At 36.7% G+C, this 21772-nt stretch overlaps 1 protein-coding gene across 4 annotated transcripts in view; it reads right to left on the bottom strand.

The window, feature by feature from the left end:
* The window catches only part of LOC129247295 (fibronectin type-III domain-containing protein 3A), a 124948-nt gene that overhangs the window by 21781 nt on the left and 81395 nt on the right, over nt 1-21772 (bottom strand). For 2 of the 4 annotated variants that reach the window (XM_054886361.1, XM_054886362.1), the window contains exon 3: nt 2759-2940. In XM_054886361.1, the coding sequence (XP_054742336.1) occupies nt 2759-2940 (182 nt within the window). Of the gene's footprint in view, nt 1-2758; nt 2941-18824; nt 20324-21772 lie in introns of all 4 variants that reach the window. The other 2 variants (XM_054886363.1, XM_054886364.1) reach the window with 2 other exon arrangements.

Here is a 21772-nt window from a genome sequence, read left to right as displayed (position 1 = left end):
TAAAACGCATCTAAATCTTCAGCGATCGAATCCCCACTACTTGCACTTGCGCAATTACCAGCCACTGCCTTGCACACCGCTGCACCGTCATCTGGACTTTTTTCGGCTCGCCCTCGTCCCATCACCTGTCGGCCGCCTGCACGTTTCCTTTCACTGTATTCGTCTAACTTTTCTCGAAATAGAGCACCTTCTTCCCTTATAATTAGGTCAACATGTTTGAGGACATCATTGCCTATTACCAATGAGTAGCTTAAATCGCGTTCTCTCGTCACGTGGAACGCTATATCTAATGAAACGCCGTCTATTTGCATGGGCATGGTAAAGCTGCCGATTGTTGTTAGCGTGCTATTACCAATGCCTACTAATTTCCGCCTCTCCTTGTTCAACTGTACATCTAAATTTAACATCATCAGTGTGTCGTAACGCATTAGACATAAATCTGATCCGGTGTCAATTAGTGCCGAAACCGTTTGATTAGATGTGCTAAAACATATGTCTTTAAAAATTAGGCCGCTTTTTGTTACACCCATCATGTTTACCGAATTCTTTTCGAGCTTCGAATCTTGTTTTATGTATTTGCATTCGCTAGCACGATGACCTTCATTTCCGCATTTAAAACAAATAAAACGCTTGCGCGGACAGTCCCGAGCAAAATGCGAACTGTCACCGCAATTAAAACAACGCTTACTTATTGCACCAGAACTCGTTGAAACTTTTCCCATGGATGTTAGTTGTGCCTTTTTCGCGTTTGAAGACGAAGGCCTATTTGATCTCACCTTCTCATAGACCTTTATTTGCTCCTTTAGATCTTGTACACATGTCGCCTGATATAAATTCGATTTGTTGATTTTGGTGTCATTGATCCCTTCGATGAAATATTCGATTAAGCTGGAGTCATCTAAATTAAGCGGTTTACCAATCTCCATCATAGCGTACAGGTATTCGCGAAGATCTTCTCCTTGTCGCTGGCGACGATTACGAAGAGCACGATGTATCTCGATCGATGAAATATTTGTGCCAAATTCTCTACGCAGTGCTGATTTTAGTGAATCCCAACTGCTTATGCCGCTCTGACTTCGAACGAAAAGCTTCGCTGCACCCTTTAACAATTGTTTGCCGTATATAAATCGTTGTAGATCACCCCACTGTACTGCTATTGCGTTATCTTCAAATTCTTCTATCCATTGTTCAAATGTAGGCTGTCCTGATCCGTTAAACTTCGTCAGTGAATCTTCAATATCACGAAGGGTAAATGTTGGACGTTCAGCCGTCGGTCTACGCGTATCACGCCTATTTGCTACATCATCCTAGTCCGATTCTTCGCCGTCGCTAGCATTCAGGCCGAAATGTACGAGTAATCTGTCTCGTAATGTCGCTTTACGTCCGCTTGTGTCCAACCCCAACCCTTCCAACTGTTCCCTCAACCCGTCTCGAGCTCGTTTCTTCGACAGCCTGGGGCAGTGCGGCAACCTAAATCCCATCAATCTTCTCCATTATAGCTCAACAGTTCTGGCTGGTTGTAGATATCTGTCTGTTGGAGGTCACTCTCTAAATCGTCGGCTATGTAAATAATGTGTATCTGGAGTTTCCATTTGAAGGATTTATTCATTTGATTCAAGTATTTAAAAATATTTTGCAAATTGCACCCATTTCAAATCATACGATTTGCAGAGGATGGCTATACACTTTATTCATTTCTCATGTTGGTGTATGTTGGTCAATGGTGTATGGCTTTATCGGCTTATATATCTTTATATAATGGTTTGACGAAAATTAAAAACCGGCAATATTTCTTTCGTCCAGACTTTTGACCTACGAATGTTCGTTCTGTGATTTTAATAGATTATGGTAAAGTTCTTAATAGTGTTATTTATCACCAAACCATTATTTTAGGAGATGCTAGTCGATAAAATTATATACAATTTTTTGTAAACTTTTATTCCTTTTGCATTTGTGGGTTGCTGAAAGTTTTATTGCATTGTCTTTTTGGAAGCTGCGTACGTGTTCTTGTAAAATTTTATGTGTTAGGTTGAATTCATCTGCTATCGAATTGTGACCACTTTTGATTTTTCCTCAAAAATAGACCCTTGCATTTATATTTATATATACTGTATTTGGGCCAAAGTAACTCCTCCATTAATTCCATTTTGGGTATAAAATTACATTAGACGGTGGGTACGACCATAACTTCGAGATTGGGGCTCACATTCATTTTTAGGACAAGTTGGTTAATTAGATTATTAGCCTCTCATCTACTCTTTCAAGCTTTTATCGAAAAGATAAGGGTGCATTTTAATTAACTCAATTAATTTAAATTCCATTTGTTTTCTGCATTTAATTTGATATAATAAAAACTCCATGGATATAAATTTGCGTGCAAAATTGTTGTTTTTTAAACAGTTGCAATTTTTGCCGCGCTTGCCGTACGGCAAAAGTAAAAAGTTGCCAGATTTGTGCATTCCGTTATGGCGTACGGTACCAAATAAACATAATCTATTTTGCTATCAGTTAAATTCGTTGCCGCAACGGGCGGAACGAACCCATTGTGACGGGCCTATCAATTGCTTACTCTGGTTAGATTGAAATTTGGTATAATTTGATTGCTAATTGTCGTTAGGGGTAGAATAAGTATGTAAACATTTCAAATATCGGAACGGAATAATCTGAAAAAGAATGATACCGTCCTAGTTTTAATGCAATAGAAGTACAGGAGTTTTCTATCATAATATAATAATAAATTTTTTATCATGAAACTTACGAAAGGGGCATGAATATGTCCTTGGCTGGCATGGAGCTGTTGATATTGAGGGGATAATACGACATGCGCAAAAGGTCCGCTCTCGTTGACATATTGTTGCACCACCTGACCTTGAGGTACCTGTACTGGCACTGGGATTGGTGCGGGTCTATTTTGTGAAACCATTTGCACCGCTGTTGGACCTGTAAGTAAATGAGAAACCAAATTATATTTAATTTTATTCTTTCAACGTAATGGTTCTAGTTTCAGCTATATAAATAAATACAAGTAATTGCATACAAATCCGTTTGCCGTAGCCGATTACTATGGAAAACTTTAGAAATTAGAAGGAAGTTTACAGTAATATATGGGTAAGACTCCGTCAGAAAATATGAGATTTGCAAGTGGTCTTTCGATTTCTTTGAAACTTTGGGAAATATTAGTTCTAGGTAAGATACATTCAAGCCTAAAAGGATTTTGAAAAATTTTCAAAATTGAGTCATCTACGCCATGTTGAATATCGGGACCGTGTTTTTTCAAAAATCAATATTTCTTGAACCGGTGGATGGATTTCAATGCAATTTACAGACAATATAGAAACAAATAAGTAGTTTAAATTAGTATTATGTAAAAAAAAAATTTCGAAATTTTGACCAAAAAAAAGTCAAAAAATTTTTTTGAATCAATTTTTAGTTGATTTGGCCACTTTTTTAGATTTTCTGTTATACACGTAACGATTCCTTATGATTTAACCTTTATTTTGAAAAAAAAAATTTTATGGTGTCTATAATAGTTCTCGAGATATTGCGATTTTAGTGGAAGCGAACACCGTGAATTTCGCGGTTACGCAGCGCAGGAGTAGAAAAACGCGCACAGACCTGCAGCAGTCTGCTCCAGTCACTTCATACAGGAACACATAACGCAGCGCGAACCGTGCGTGCGTACGCGAAAGTGCGTGCGCGCTTCCACTAAAATCGCAATATCTCGAGAACTATTATAGACACCATAAAATTTTTTTTTTCAAAATAAAGGTTAAATCATAAGGAATCGTTACGTGTATAACAGAAAATCTAAAAAAGTGGCCAAATCAACTAAAAATTGATTCAAAAAAATTTTTTGACTTTTTTTTGGTCAAAATTTCGAAATTTTTTTTTTACATAATACTAATTTAAACTACTTATTTGTTTCTATATTGTCTGTAAATTGCATTGAAATCCATCCACCGGTTCAAGAAATATTGATTTTTGAAAAAACACGGTCCCGATATTCAACATGGCGTAGATGACTCAATTTTGAAAATTTTTCAAAATCCTTTTAGGCTTGAATGTATCTTACCTAGAACTAATATTCCCCAAAGTTTCAAAGAAATCGAAAGACCACTTGCAAATCTCATATTTTCTGACGGAGTCTTACCCATATATAAGTTTTACTTAAATTTATTTAAGTAATTCCATAATTTATTTATGGAATGTGGTAACAAAGGCATTAGGCTAATAAATCTACCAGCTTTTGCATACTTCTTCAAATACGGCAAGACTTTGTAGTAAAACAACAAAACAACACAAGCGCTAGTGTAACGCTATATTTTGCGTACATTTCTTATTTTTTTGTTTTATGTAATATTATTTTAAAAATTTTATAGAAAATCTCATAAAATCATGTGCTTACAAACGAAACAAAGCCACTGTTAAGTTACATTTTTTATGCGTTTTTTATAAACAGTAGCAGTACTCAACTTTTCTAGCACCCAAAATCTAATGTATTTTTCACTAAAAATAATAAATCCTATTCAAGTTAGTCTATATAAGCACGCTTTAATTAAAATGGTACTTTATCTTAGTCACATCGATTGAGGGTATTTTTTTATTCCTAAGACGACTTCAAATTTGAAGTTATAAAAAGCTGGTACTAGACAAGTCACAAAACGTGAAATAAAAAAATATATACAATGTTGTAGCTTTTAAATAAAACGTTAACATTCTGAGAATAATTTAAGGGACACCTGCGGTATTCAGTGAATGATTCAGTGAAAACTGTTCTAAAGACTTATCAAGGGTATGAAGGGAATGCGTAGTTTAAAAAAAATCTTTGCTTGCCAATTTTCCCGACATACTAGTAGGTGTTACTTCAACACCCCTTTACCAAGCGCTGTAATCTTCTCAAACACATATTGTATTCAAAATAGGCTAAGTTTCTTTGAAATCTACAGGCAACAAACCCTTTTAAAATTAATTGGATCTACTCTCTTTCAAAGAGACCCTTAAAAGTTTAAATGAATTAAACTATGGGCATACATAGCGTTAGTTTAATACTGGACGGCCCTTTATAATATTTTTCAGTTAATAACTTAGTTTTGTTTTTGTAATTTGGCATTTTTATTAGGGATTGATTTAACGAAGTCTAAAAAAAATCTTGGGTATTTTCATAGTAAGGAAACGATATATAGAAACCACAGCTTTGATGAATACAGGGAACGAAAATTATTGGCACGTGGAAAAGCTGGGTATTTTATATGTCAAGTCCTACATAAAATATGAAAAAGCGGAACAATAACATCAGCACTGCGACATATGTTAGTTTGTGTCTACCTCTTCAAAAGTAATAATATGAGTACATACCACAAGTGCATTTTGTAGTTGAAACCGACTGTCTGCTGCTCAAGTGCCCATTCTTGGACGCAAAACAGCATTAGTTACCTAAGTCGCTGTCGTCATCATTTGAAGATGGGCAAAGAAAATCTCGACGGGATGAGGCTTAAGGAGGTAGAAAAGTAGCAGGCGAGACGGCGAGACACCTTTAGTCGGAGAGTGAAGTCAAGCGCTCATTTAAATTTAATGAAGTGTAAGCGAAGTTGTATGAAAGCATGAACCCCGATTGACGGTGTACGATATACGACATGCTACATAAATATTCATGTATATATATATATGAATGACACATTGAATGCATAAATAAGAAATGAAAGCAACAGAAAAACTAGCGAACAGAGTGATTAAAACAATAGCACTTGCTTGGGGCTCTTACCCATTAGGGATGGGATTTACTTCGTCTTCTTTGCGTGTTATTTATGAATACATGTATTGGCATGATGAGTCATTGCGACTGACATAGACAAGTATAACAAGAACAAACTCGTTTTATTAATTATTTTAATTTTGTAATAATCTAAACACATTCCATTTGTATACCTTCTGTTCCAAAATCAACCTTACCTTTTAAAAATAAAAAACAGCTTATGGCTACCATCTTTTAAACATTTCTTTAATTGAATTTGAATACATTTGAGATTTTTATCTAAATAACTTCATTTTTACCTGACTTTTATATTAATCTTTTTAAATTTTTTACCGAAGTGCATCAGTAGCTTAAAAAGCATTTTATGAACATTGTTTATCCCATTTCCAAATTTACAAGAGACGTAAGCGACTCCAATCGTGTTGAGAAAAGCTTCGATGAAATGTCAAGCTGTTCGCACACTTCATTAAAAATAATTAGAAACCGTATGAGAAAATACGGTTGTCACCGTTCGAGGCCATTCCAGCTCCTACGACTTCCATTCTAGAACTAAAACAGAATTTCGTATCGAGAATAAATAGACTGATTAACAAAAATATTTACTACAAAGATTTTCTGTTATATTAGTGAAAAGGTCTTTTTTTAGAATAGAGGGAGTATTGGAGTACATTTTGATTCCTTTGGTAGGACGTTATGGTCAGCAATAACCCACAAGTCGAAAGATCTGCTCTTTCATGGGCATTACTTTTCAATCATTAAGACAGTTTAATTTTATTACCCTACTAATAGCTTTCCCTGCTTTCTTTAGACCATAACCTACTTCTATTCTTCTATCAGCTCAACTACAGCGCTTAAAAATTTTAAACATAACTCAAATTACTATACTTAATTACCTTTATTGCTATAGTTCAATCGCTGCAATTCAATTGCAAAAGTATATATACTTCTACCAGTACCAACACACTGTGGTCGTGTGACGTCATTATGCAAGTACAGGAACATCCGATTGCCATCGTCAGTAACTAGGAAAAATAATACGTCAACAATATTGTGGAATTCGAAGTAATTTGAAATTTCCACATCGTTAGCAAAGAATATATCGCCTGAATGCTTGCGATGAAACTCGGTAACTAACGGTCTAACACCCTCGCCAAAAGCGGAAGCCGTAGTAAAGCTTGTCTGTTTGGCATGCAGTCAGCCCATCAGCCATTTTGTAAACGAATCAAGTTAGCCAATTAAAACAATGCTGAACCATTGAATAAGAAGTCTGCCAGCAAGTACTCATTCACTGACTGAAAATGTGCTTCTGGCTATTTTTTGCCGGCAACACACCGTTCGCTGTGTCACTTAATCCCAACTACTTATTCATCCATTTTTGTATCCCTATTCACTGGTCTTAGAACTGTGTAATTAACACATCAGCAGCGCCTTACTTAATAAGATCTGTTTATGTACACATATGTACGAGTATGCACACTTTCACAGGCGATGATTTGTCGAGCTTTACAAGAGTCCAAAATGAAGCATATATTTCTCTAGAACTGCATATTTCAAAGAAGAACTAGGCCTTGGAATTATTTCATTACAACAATAAATAAAAATATATTTCGTATTCTAACACTAAAGTAAAGCGCGGACTGATTTTAATCCTAAATAGTGTCTAAAGCTATTACTGAGGTATTAATCAAGCAATCACATTTAGGCAACCCTACAGAGCAAAAAATAAAAAAAAACGTTAAAAAGAATTCCAGTAATAGTACACAAATAAGAAAATTTTAAGTGAAATTTAAATCTGGAATCAAATTACGTCACCCGTGAACTGGTTATTTAAAAGCGTGTATTCGGATTACAGCATTCATAGGCAACCACAGTTGTAGCTTAATTTTAGTAAGTTTTTATCGATATACATGCATTTGCCCAAAAATGGACGTGGCACTACCCAAGTCTCCTTTGAAAATTACCGCTATATGGGAGATGGACGTTGTTTCAGACCGATGTCGGCCATTTTCAATACAACCCCAAATACCAAGGTAGGTCTAAGAGTAATGTGGGGACCAAGTTTCAGATCTGTCACAGTCTGCCTAATGGAAGCGTGACCGGCAAAAATCAAGCTTATAAGAGTTCCGTTACCCAAAAAATTTAAATGCTGCTAAGTAGGCGTTTTGAAATTTGTGTGAAATTTAGAAAGCGTAGGTTGCATTTACAAACTTAATTGGGCGTATGGAAAACGATTTGAAACAGTGCTCCTATGCTTGTGTTCCAAAATATTTGAAGAAATTGAAGACGGAAGGAAATGCTTAGCCTTTCAAGAGAGGATATCTCGAAGGTCGTGGCTTGTATAGCCGGTCATTGGCTATTTGTCAGGCATTTCTTGAGACTAGGAGTTTTCTCCCATGATTATTGTAGAAGTTGCAGAGATGAGGAAGAGGAAGAAACAGTTGAGCACACTTCTTGCAATTTTCCAGCCTTAGCTGAAATAAGAGCAGGTTTTCTAGGTAGATAATTTTTCAAAAAAAATTACGTAGTTCAATAAAAAAATCAACTATGCACTATGAAGCTTCACCAAAAATTAAACATTTTAGAAATATAATAACTAAATAACAAAATGCAATACTGGTTTTTGACAGATTTGGAAGAAATTTTTTCCGTTTTTATGAACTCTATATGTGGAGATATGATAGCTTAAAAATTTCCGACTGAGCACTGTTTAAATTTGCTGTGTTAGGATCGAATCATTAAATAAATAAAATAAAAATAAAATAAACGTAATATGTATAATATATAAATATGTGCAGCCTCGGTAGCTTAGCGTAGTGCACTAGCCTGTCATCCCAGAGGTTGTGGGTTCGAATCGCACCTAAAGAACGGTCATCGCACTTTTCGTAATTTTTCTACTTTCCCTGTTTCTAAAAAATAAAAAAAATAAAAATCTCATTCCTCAACCCGAAATACTTATCCTTTCCATCCTTACTCCCGCACAATAGCCAGCGCATTATTTGCATTGTGGTTGCTTAAACAAGCAAAAACACACAGCTACACATTGCATCAGTGGCGCCAGCAAGGGGAAGCGGGCAACCGCGGTAATAGCGCAGGCACACTAAATTCAGTGAAGTCCTCAACCATCTGCGCGATCCTTCTAGCGGAAAAATGTGAAACACAGATGGCGCTAAAAGCAGTAAGAAGGCGTTGTTCCTAAGCAACGACAGGTGGGCATCCCCGGTATTTAGGACTGGTAGCGACAGGCTAATCACCTACCCTGTGAGAAATCAAAATAGATTAACGAAATAAAGGCAAGACGGAGTCTTGTCGAGGCGCTATGATGCCGAGAGGAGTGAACAATGATAAAGAAAATATATATACATATAAATATGTACAATTTTTCTTAGTGGTGTTAATTAGTAATGATTGGCAGTTGAACCAGAATTAGAATAAATTATAGGTAGAGTAATAAAAGCAGGAAGAAGTAATTTTAAAATTAAGTGTTTGCGCTTATTCGTAAACTTTTGGATATACATACATTATCAAGCAAATGTCAATTTCATCAATATTTAACAACGCTAACACAAAAATTTATAATATATACGTAAGTATGTAGAAATGTCTATTCAGTGTAGCCGCTTTGTGCTGCTACGAGGTGATCTGTGATTTAAATGTTTTCTTCATCAATTCTCTCGTATTTTACGTACATTTACTCTAACACATATCGACAAAGTTCAAAAACCTGTAACTGGGTGATGAACGCGTCAAATCTGGTACGCAATGAGTGGATATACATATGTATGTATGAGTAGAAAATGAAGAGTTCTCAGCCTTTAAGCTCCAAACACAACATGCTGTATACTTGTGCCTATGTGTGTATGTATGTACCATATGTTGAGTACTGAAGTTGTCATTCCGTAGCTATAAAGTACAATATATGTATGAACATTGATGGGTTTTTGCTCCGGGGATAAAACGCGCTAAAGTTGTTGAAATGATGTTTTGAAGAAAAACACTTACATATGTACGTACATAAAAAATTGAAGTTTTTAGAAGTGTAAGGAAGTGAAAAAACATGTATTTGTACAATTGAACAATACATTTTATAGCATTTGAAAGCATTTTGATAAAGTGCCTTAACATCGACCACCATTCATGTAATAATATTACTTATTACTTACTCTACAGCACCGCGCACACAAATAAGCCTTCACCCAAAGAAGGCTGCAAACACCAATTTTCCCATACATACATACATATGTACTTGTGTATGTGACAATAATTCTACTAACCAGTTACTAACTTTTTTCTAGGGATTGAAAAGTTTTATGTACAATTGCATATTTCTGATCCTTAATTCCACATCAAACAAACAACTCTCAATTTTCAAATTTAGTAATATTAAACCATACTTAAGGAACTACGCACAAGGAATCAGCGTGCTTGCCATTGCTAAAGAGTGCACTACCTTATTTTTATTTTGCATTTTATATCCGACGATCCTGGTTAATGATTAAGACTAAATAATCGTAATCATCAGTATGATTAAGGATTAAAAAATGTATCGTAGTCGGATGAAGATGACTACGAATAATTCATTTTAGTGGTTAATCATTAATCACAACTAAAAAAATGTGATCGAGTATTGCGTCCTGTCGCAGATACTCCTATTAACTTCTACTATTTTTATTTAGTAAACCATAAAAATGTAGTAATCACAAGAGTATTATAATTTTGTTCAAATATGGAATATTTCCAAAATCTTATCGCAGGTGATTATACAATACATACACACATTTACATAATATTAAATAGCTATATTTTGGCGCTTGTATGTCAAAGGGACATAAAGTTTTTAGCTGCTTCCGAATAACAAATGGTTTTTATGGCAGAAATACGGCCGGTCTACTATTGCCTACCTAAAAATGTTCTCTAAATTTTTTGGACAAAAATGTACGTGCCACAATCAGACTGAGGGCTCAGCGCAAAGCTCCCCATCAAACTCATGTGCAGGCTACCAGACCACCGCAATCAAACAGGCACCTAGTTGGTTTTACACTTGTGTAATTACTGTAAGGGAAGTAAATATTTACTCCGATAGTCAAGCAGCAATCAGAGCCCTAGCCTGGAAGATGGTGCACTCTAAACAGGCCGCACAATTATTGACTTATCTTTCGATCGATTCCGAATTCTTAAATATTACGCTCATTTGGATACCTGGTCACAAGGGCATTACAGGAAACTGCAGCCAGATCAGCTAGTTAGACAGGTTAGACCGCTAAATCAGAAAATTGGGATCCTTTGGCTGCCTGCGGTGTACTACAGATCCTTTTGATCACATGCGGATAGAAGGCGCTCAAGGGAACTTCTAAGGTTAACAAAGTCTAACAATAATAAATAACCTAATTCCTTATTTGGGATTTAGTTGCAAAACATGATGGACAGTGAGATTTGGGTATAATTATCAAGTATCCAGCAATCACTTTTGAGCGAAACATATTTACACTTAATTTATAGAATGCAATTTTTGGCTTGTGAAACATAATCTGCGTGTTTCATACTCTGACATTTACATGCATAGCAAGAATGCTAGTAAAGTTAGCCACAGAAGCATTTAAATAGCAAATGCAAATAGGTATATTTATTTTCGTACAGTACATGAGGATGTACGAGTATAAATGTAAATATGTGTATTAGGGTGTCCCAAAAAAATTAAAGTGTTTTTTTTAACGCACACCCTCTTATTTTGTTCGAATGGTCTCAAAACATCTAAAAATAAAGTTTCGTCTATTTAGAATCACGGCAACCCGTGCCGAGTTGCGCGGAAACCTAACGGTACTTGTAACGTACGGCGCGCGCGAACTGTCGGATTGATTGCGTGTAATTACTTGTTTGTGTTATTAGTAATCGCGTTTTTTTCGTGTAGTCAACATGTCGGTGGAGTTACGAAGTTCCAAAAAGGAGATATTTTTAATTGGGGACGTAAAACATCAAATTACCGGTTCTAAACTTCCCTCTAACGGGCAAGTACTGGCAGTTTTGTTCTATAATATTCGTGAAGTGAACTTAAGTGCCAATGAAAGTGCAAATCTCATAATTCGTGAGTGTATTATTTATTGGGAAAAGGCACATATACCGACCAGATCAATATCTAGCTGTGTTAAGAAAATAGTTAACTTATACCAAGTTTGGAGAGAATTGCAAAAAAATGCGAAAAAAACTAAAGAAGTGTTTGAACAGCGTCGACAGGAGTTTGTTTCAAACTTAACCAATTTGTTTGACATCGCACATGCCAATGCTCTTCAATCGATTAAAATAAATGAAGATAAGATCTTCTTGCAGCGCCAAAGAGAACCAGGTCGGCCCAGTTACTTAGCCGGAGTGGACAAAAAACTAACAAAAAAAGAGGAAAGGACGCGCCTTAGAATCATCGAGGAGGAAAAGCGACGTGCTAAAAATTTTTCATCCTTAGCACCATCAACATCATCTTGCGAACCACCACTAGAAAAGTCATCTTCTGACTCTAAAATAATAGAATTAGAAGAAAATAGGCCCAGCGCAAGAGAAGCCTCCTCTCAGCCCGATAAAACTTCTATGCGGAAAAATATTATAACTCCCAAGTTAGTTGCCGCATTAGACAGGTGTCAATTAAGTGCGAGGGATTCTGTCTTTATAATTGAAGCTACTATTGAGGCTCTGGGTCACAATACGGATGAATTCCCTATAAGCAAGTCCTCCATCCATACAGTTCGTACGGAAATGCGAAAAGAACGAGCTGAAGCTATAAAAATTGATTTTCAAAACAAGGTCCCGGACACGGTAACTGTCCACTGGGACGGAAAACTGTTGCCAGCTCTAGATTCACGTAAAAGTAAAGAAGAACGCCTACCGGTAGTTATTACGTACGATAATAAAGAACAAATTATTGCTGTTCCTAAATTGGATAGCTCGACAGGAAGAGGACAGGCAGACGCAGTTTGGGATGCTATTACGAACTGGAACCTTGAAGACAAAGCGCAGATTCTCTGTTGTGATACTACTGCTTCTAACATAGGCCGCATAAATGGAGCATGTGTGCTTCTCGAACAAAAACTGGGTAGAGAAGTGCTTATTTTTGCTTGCCGTCATCACGTTTACGAATTAGTACTTAAAGGCGTGTTTGAAGCGAAAATCAGTCAAATAACTACAAGCCCAGACATCCCATTATTCAAGAAATTCCGAGAAAACTGGAAAAATATCGATCCTGAGAAAAAGCAAAGCTGTACAGAAAAGCTGTCTTGTTTTAATGTTTCGGAAATTGACAAGCTGCTAGAATTCTACAAAACTGAATTAACCAAAGAAATCGTTAGAGATGACTATCGCGAATTAATTGAGCTTTCAATAATATTTCTTGGCGGAGATTCAGAAAAGAAATATAAGATTCGGCCTCCAGGTGCTATGCACCAGGCTCGATGGATGGCGAGAGCCATTTATTCATTAAAAATATCGTTACTTAGCTCTCAATTCAGAATTTCAAACAAGGATAAGGCAGCTCTGTTAGACGTATGTCTGTTCATCGTGACATCCTACGTAAAACCCTGGCTCCAATGTATTTTAGCAGTAAAGGCGCCGTATCAGGATTTGTGTTTTTTGAAGGCCATGAAAAATTACGAAACAATAGACAAAAGCATTTCAAAAGCAGCTTTGCAGAAGTTTTGCCAGCATTTGTGGTATTTGACAGATGAAGTATCTATTCTGGCTTTATTTGATGATGATGTCGATCTAGAAACTAAAGTAAGAATGATTGCTAACTTAACTAGAGAAAACCCAACAGCCTACAATAAACGTTACATTGCATCCAAAGAAGAACTCTGTGGCCCACTTTTTGGTACGTTAATTAAGCTTTGATTTTGTTCTAAGTTTGCTAATAGGTATAATTGATAACTGATCTACATATCTGTTTTAAATTCAGAGAGAAACATTGATGATTTCGTCTCTGTCAAAAGCAAGTTCCTGTTTAATCGACTCCAGATTGACGACAGTTTTCTGAACAAGTGCCCCTCTTCGTGGTCAAATGATGATTCGTTTCTACAGGCTAAAAAGAAGCTGCTAGGACTGAAAGCAGTTAATGATACGGCAGAAAGAGCGGTTAAGTTAATGCAAGACTTCCATGGTTTGATCACTGTTCAAGAGGAGCAAAAGCAATTTTTATTACGTTGCGTACAAGAACACCGACAGGTATATTCCGACTGTAAAAAGCAAACTTTGAAAAGAAAATTCGATGTTTTATAATAAAAAGAAAATAAATACGAAATATGTGTTTTATATTTATTTATTAAATTAATCTAAAAATTCAATTAAATCTTTCTCTATTGTGAGCCTATAGCTTTCATACTAACTTTTAAACTCAAAGTTTGACATCAAGTCGGCACGGGTTAATGACATCCGATCTCAATAATATTTTATATTTAAGTTTTTAGAGTCAAATGGGAAAAAAATAAAGGGTGTGCGTATTGAAATTCCGAAAAAAAAATTCCCCCTTGTAGCCTGGGACACCCTAATGTGTATGCTTGACACGGGAATACATACAATAAATATAAAGTCAAGTCGCGAATTTTTTATTCATTTTCCCCCACTATGCCTCATTCATTTTCTTTGTTCAAGGACGTTTATATACTACCACAGACTTAGCTACAATCGAATCCCTGACAGCTGTAAGCCTTTGTATGTGTTTACATTGGGAAAACACGAGACTTAAAAATTGTTACCGAGCTGTTTTCGTTATATTCCGTTTACTCGCTGAATCATCCACCAATTTCCAGCCTCTTTTAATCGGCTTGAGCCTTTGTCTACCGTAAAAAACCAAGCATTACTTGCCGCTCGGATGGTACTTTCACCTAGAAAATGTGTATTAGCAATACCAATTATTTCAGAAAAATAATATTACAGTAGTCAAAGTGACAGAATTATAAAGTTTAAAAGCATTAGATATTGACACGGTAAAATCTCATTCGGGCTCATTGGATCCGGCCGATAGAAAGGGTTACGCCGTTGCGCGCTAATACGGCAACGCTCCTTCCATTAAGTTGGTAACCGACTTCATATCATCGAGCATATGTATGTAGTCAACGGAGGAAACGTAAACACTGCAATATGAATAAATTAAAAGCTCATTTGTTGACGACCATTTCTATAAAATGGAAGACCGACTATTGAAGACTATTTTTACAGTTATATATATATATATATATATATATAATAGGCGCTTACGCCATTTATTGGATGTTTGGATGAGCTCCTCCTCCTATTTGTGGAGTGTGCCCTGATGCCATTCCACAAATGGAGTGACATACATTTTTAAGCTTATGAAAGGCAAATGGGTTTGTATGAGCAGATTTTTCATGAAAAGAAAATCTTACGAAAATTCTCGGTTAAAAAAAGAATGAAAAAGCTCCAAAACTGCTACTAGCCAGGATTTGGCTAGAGACTTCTCCGTATTAAATATTCGAATTTTCAGCATTTTGGTCTGTACTTATATTTAGAAAGTACTGCACTATAGAAGTAAAATTGCAGCGGCAGTTTTCAGCCGTGGGAGAGTTCTTCTGCTTACTATTGTATTTTGTGATTGCGATATGACCATTAGCTTCCGTTAATTGAATCGATAATATTAGTTCGGGAAGGAGAAAAAGTTAAATAAAACCATAACAAGATTGATTCTATCGACTTACTTATATACCATGCCTTCGTGTCGTACTTGTAAATTCATGTCTCGCTATCTGCATGTTGGAGAGGCAAAGTTTATGATTTAAATGCTCAATCCTTATTGTCGTTAGATTTGGCATTTTCGATTCGCTTTTATTCATTTAAGGTATATTCTCACCTATCCTTTTAGTTGTTTAATCGTGCTATTCGTTGTCCTCCATATGATACTCTCTTCATCGATTTCGGCTTATTTTTTTGTTTAGTTACTTGTATCTGCATTATTTGAGACTGACCTTGCGGATATGGATTGTTTGTTGTTCGCATGCATGCGACGCAAAGCAATTTAGACGCCATAAAGTAGGCGGCAAATGGCAACTTTAGACAAAGTAACAAAATCAACATAAATTTCTTGTTTAGTACATCCAATATTACTGCTGTCGGCAACGCCGGCGACGTCGCTTGTATCTGCAAATAAGATCTCATCAACCGTTGCTTGGCAACATATTCTAAACTTCAATAATGTAGTGGCAATATGGGGTATTCAGGGCCCATGATTTACGAGTATTCCATGCGGGTTAATTCTGAAAGAAAAATAATAATCTATTCCAAGTACGCTTGGTCTAGCTTGGCCACTTTTATGACTTTCACGTAGTTTAACACTTAACGCGTTGGCAGTGGAAGAAGGGTATATGAGATTTTATAACTACAATGATGCATTTCTTTCACTACATCAGCATACAAACTTACATTTAAAGTTGTGGGACTTTATCGAGTTTCTCGCAAACATAGTTTATGGATTGATACGAGTATATCACTAAATGGACGTGCCTTATAGGCAGCCTCCTTTCTTTCCGCGGCAGCCTTTTATTATATTTATTCCTTGTCGAAGCAATTGCTTTTTCAGGCTCGCCGAAATCCGATTTCTTCTTCGGCGGTGGTACGCAGAGAAAGAGCTTTTTTATATATCAAAATGCGAAACTTTTTAAGTTGGTGTTTGTTTCTTATTTTTGATTCAAAGCTACCGAAACTATAAGTTAAAAAAAAACTTTATTATTAAACAAAATAATGCTTACAAAGGTCACTCTGACAAGATTTTAGTGTTAATGAAAATTTGTTGGTTCTTATAAAATTTGATATTTTGAAAGCGTAAATTTAAATTTTTGCTCTTTTTAAGGTCATGCAAGAATCTTAAATGTCCCTCTCTGAACCCTACTTAACATTGAAAACCTTTTTACACATTTTAAAAAGCGTTTGAATTTACTGAATGCGAGTTAAAACCATAGTGGTGTTATCGTTCCTTCCGGTCCCCAATCCTTAGTGGGACATAGGGCATTAAGAGGTGTATTCATAGCTATAAAATACTATTGTATTGTACTGTACTATTGTGTAAAAATAAGCTACAAAATACTATTGTAGCAACTATAACGGCATTTTCACAAAAAGAGTACCTTATCTTGTTACATAACCTCAAATATAGCAAAAAAGTGGTTCTCTTAACAAAAAACTCATGAATTAAATTATACATAACCACGACACATTTATTTAAAAAACGCACATCTTAAAGACAATTTGTCACGCATACAAAGTTCTTTAAGTAATTCAATAAAAATTTGATGTTTTATTTTCTTTTATATCCAAAGCAGAAGGACACCAACAATAACTGCAATCGCGGGCAATGCGACCAGATGTTAAAAAACAGTGAAGCTAAATAAAACTGAGTGAATTATTGAACAAATTAAAAAAAAATGTATATTTTACAAAATTATAAACATTACTTTCAATTAGATAAGGCTAGAAAAATGTCATGAAGAAAGAACTAAGATTCCAAGACTAAATAACAAAAAAAAAAATTCTAAATTAAGTTACGAAAATGGTAATCTGGCTATATTGGTGCTAATACGACGTAACTCATTGTCGAATTCGCTGAGAACAAAGTAACGGTACCACGAGAAGTGCCATCTCATTATTCTTTCCATCATGGGCTTGTTGGACAGTACGTTCTGAGAGTGAAAGGAGGCAACCACGTAGCTAGATGAGTTGTTTAGAGCTGGAATCTGGTGCTGCAGACTACCATGTCTCAGGCCTCGGCGAAATCGATCAGCCTCAGTTAATGGATGTTTCCTTGTGTAGGCTGAGTTTTCCAACTGTAGGGCTAAAAACTCCTTCTTCGCCCACCCTGTCGTGGCAGGCGCAGTGATTATATGAATGTTGCAGCAATCTTTGGTCGCATTGTCCTTCTCTTCGGTCAAGGCGTGGTCGTAAATTAGTGATATGTTGAAGAATCTCGCTTGTCCACCGAAGTGAACGGAAGTACTTGGCGGGGAAATTGCTCTCTCACTGCAAACACAACACCGGATGTGTGCTCCTTTACATGACAGATAAGTATATTAGATGTCCCAAAGTCCAATAGTCTTTTTGCCTTGCATCTTTTGAATGTCGGTGAAGTCAGACTTTACTCTTACGAGGACATCAACCAGCCGAGCAGAAGCACCTTCCCCATTAGGGATATCTCACCAGGCGCAGTTTGTATTTTAATTGAAAGTTTCTGTTTTAAGTTGTGCACAACCAGATATCCTGGACTGTTTCGACTTCTTACATTAACTCTTTCTCAAATGGGTGTTCGGAAGCTACGCAAAGGATACTTAGATGAAGTCCGGTAGTTGTGGGTTGTCGGTACATTTACAAATACAAATTCATAAAACTCAACATTAAGCAATAAAGTGACATGATGTTTCTGAGTAGGCGAGAAGAATGAGAAGCATTCAGAGATCGGAGTATTAATATTAGCTCTAACGAATATGAGATCAAGAACACGATTAAGCTTATTTCAAGAAGAGTTCATTTGTACTAAGTCTAGACTTAACCAATTATAACATATGCGATGATGTGAGATTAGTTGGTATAGGTAAGATCAAATTTGCAAAAATTAGTGACACTTTGGTGTTTTGACAGCTATATTTTCATTTGTACAAAATCTATGTAGTGGCAACATAAAATCAAGAGACATTTATAACCGAAGTATTTATTCTAATTCCATTACTTTATTAAGCATTTTTTGCGCATAAAGGCAGCGAATATATTGATTTACCGATGTTTTTTTGTCTAATAAACATTTTTCTGTTTGGAGATGGGGTAACGTTACTTACCTGCCAGAATGTGTCTGTTCTCATGCCCATTTTTCATTGAAAGCAAGGCAACCCAGTAAGATCATATGGTATTTCAACAGCCCTTTAAATCCCATGGGGTTTAATATACATACATATGTGCGACTTAAAAAATATCTGAATTTATACTTTACTTTCAGAATAGACTTTATAGAACTGTTGAATCGAGATGATCGCTTATTTCCTTAGCTTTTTTAGACAATAAAAGCTTACGTAGGTCTTAGATATTGCTTTGAGAAGGGACTTACCATAATCCGTTGGCATGGCGCATAGCGTTTGATGATGATGTGGATGCTGCGGGCACATACTGTCGTGTGGATGCGGTGTTATGTAATACTCCGTTGGATAGAACTCGCCAGGATACTGAATATACAGCTGACCTGATGCCGAAGGCGGTGGGGCAGCGGCAACGATCGCATTGCCACTACTACTAGTAGCACTGCCAACACTGCTATTCGACGACCCGCTGGGAGATATTCCAGGAGCATTTCCGCTGCTGCCTGAATTGCCTCCACCATTGATAGCACTACATATACCAGCGTGGCCATTATCGATAGAGTGTTGCTGAGAATGTTGGGTTGATTGTGGCTGCTGTGTACTAACAGCAGTCGCTTGCACCTGCACTTGAGATTGAGCCTGTAGCCCCGTAAGCGTACCTGGTGGAGCGGTAAGTTGCTGCGTTTGGGGCGCTGGTACGTGACTACCATGTGGACGATGCATATGTTGCGGCTGTGGGGGTCCAAGACCGGCTGCAGCTGCCAGATGTTGGTGCATGGCAGCAACCAAAGCTAATTGCTGTTGATGCTGTTGTGGATGATGCACTGCACAAACTGGTTGCACCAGTTGCGCGCCCTGTGGCGGTGTAGCTGTCTGTTGTAGCAGTGGGGGCGAGGCTGGAAGTGAAGATGTCGACCCCTCCGTTGGCGATTGTTGTGGTACCTGTGGTTGCTGCTGGTGAATGGGCATGCCAACTGAATTGGGTTGTGATGGAGTTTGATGGTGAACATGATGGGCATGAGGATGTTGATGCTGCGAAGTCACTGCTGATCCATGTGTATACTGAGGCTGCTGTTGTGCTGCTTGTGGCAGCGGAGCTTGTTGCTGTGGCTGGGGAACGACCATTACTATATTACTGGCTGATCGCTGCTGTTGTTGAAGTTGACCCTGGCTTGGGTTTTGGTTATGGTGTTGATGCTGATGTTGGTGATGTAGATGTTGAATCTGAAGTTGATGCTGCAGTTGATGTTGATGCTGATGGGGCTCGAAGGATGAAGCGTTGCTGTTTAAGCTGGAGGTCGATGACGAAGGCGAGGAGATGCTATTGCTGAGGTTGCCGGTGCCAACATTTTGAACGCTGTTACTATTGTGATTGTTGTTGGTGTAATATAATTGGTGGTGACGGAGCGGGTGGTTTTCTTGTGTAGTTGGGACATTCAAACGAACCATGTCAACCACAATGCTTATTATTATTACGTACGAGTGCACTGCAGTTTCGCGGATTTACCGTAAATAACTCTGCTTAATTTTTCCGTAAGTAAGACTTTTAAGCACTTGAAAAGTTGTCAGCATTTTAGCTGCAGCTTTGTTGTCATGATCTGTTGTAAGTTTAGTATTCTTTTATCTTCGATAGTTTCTTTATTAGTTAGATGAATATTTTTTTATTTTCTTACAAACAAACAAAAATATATATGTAATTAGTTTAAATTTTCGGGCAGTTTTCGTTTGAATGCATTTATATTTAGAATATCTGAAAAAATCGAGTTAAAAAGAAATTCGTGAATGTTTTGATTGGGAGAATCTAGCATTGGACAACGAGCCCTACATCGATTATAACGCTAAACTTCATTGTGATGATGTGCAGTTTATATTCAAATTAAAAAAATATAGTACATTAATTTCCTTTGCTTCATTGAATTAGAGGGAAAGACTTAATACTTGAATGGAAATGAATCTCTGTAAAACTTACTAAACGTTTATTAATGGAGCAAAAAAATATATTAGTCAAGGCTCTAATTATTCTAGAAACGCGGTAGTTCATCGAGTTTGAAATGCCTCTGCAGAAAATCATTAAAAAGCGTTGAATTGGCAACGCAAACATTTATTTTAATATCCGGGTTCCAATGCCACTTAGTGGGTTAATTTCCTCCAAAAACACTATTTCTTAGATATCAAATAAATATTAACTAAATCTGATAAAAAATGTAACATTTACAAATATCTCGACTTCAGCATAACCTTCCAATAACCTTACGAACCCATGGAGAAAAAAATTCAGAAGGAGTGGTCAATAGCAGATCGTTAACCGGCTCTCAGAGAATTTGAAATAGTCAGCTGATTGGCTGACGTAACGACAGTGATTTGTTTACGAAAAAGCTGAGATTGTGTAGGTATATACGAAAAAAACCATAGCTGTATTTGCCTATGTTATTTCGGCGCCGTCTGAACAATGACTGATTGGACGAGTGTGTGAATACGTGTGAAAAGAGCGGGCAGAATATTACTGCCGAGTCCCGCATGACATATCCGCCGAAGTTATTCGCTCAATTTCGGTTATCACCATAGCTCAAAGCCAAACCTGGCAGTCTCCTTCTTACAGGTATGAACCATGCCTAGCATATCTACAGCAATACGCCAAAATTTCATAACAATCGGATGAACGGTATAGGGGTATTATAGTGCGCACACTTAGGGACGTATCGTAGTCCCTTGCCGCAGCTACTAGATAACACAAAATTGAGCAAAACTCATTCCGTAGAGAACAACTGCGTTCTTTTATTTACATATTTATACAATACACCGGTTGATATTTTTCGATTGATATTTTTGCATACACACTTTTTCACCCATCCGCGTTATCAATTGCAATTTTTTATTGTTTAATAAACCAAAGCCAAAAGCCAATAGATGCAAATAGTTCATTTACCTATAATTAATATTATTCAACATTGTTTTTAAGTTATTTTATTAAAAATTAAAATTTTTCTAAGTTTATTTCGAAATGTACTGTTTGGAAACACTGTGTGGTAAGAGAGCAATCAGCTCACAGGATTATGCGGGATTTTCCAAAATCCTGTGATAAAATCTACGATACTACGATACGGAAGGGAAGTAATTTTTCATTTACATGGGGCTCCCATTAGTTTCATCGTAACAGCTGACAGGGTACTGCGTTTACATCGGTGAGTGTGCGCAGCAT

This window comes from Anastrepha obliqua, chromosome 5 (genome assembly GCF_027943255.1).
Source record: "Anastrepha obliqua isolate idAnaObli1 chromosome 5, idAnaObli1_1.0, whole genome shotgun sequence".
Taxonomy (NCBI): Eukaryota; Metazoa; Arthropoda; class Insecta; order Diptera; family Tephritidae; genus Anastrepha; species Anastrepha obliqua.
Note: the sequence above shows the minus strand (reverse complement) of the source record. Positions and strands in the feature narration are given on the sequence as shown.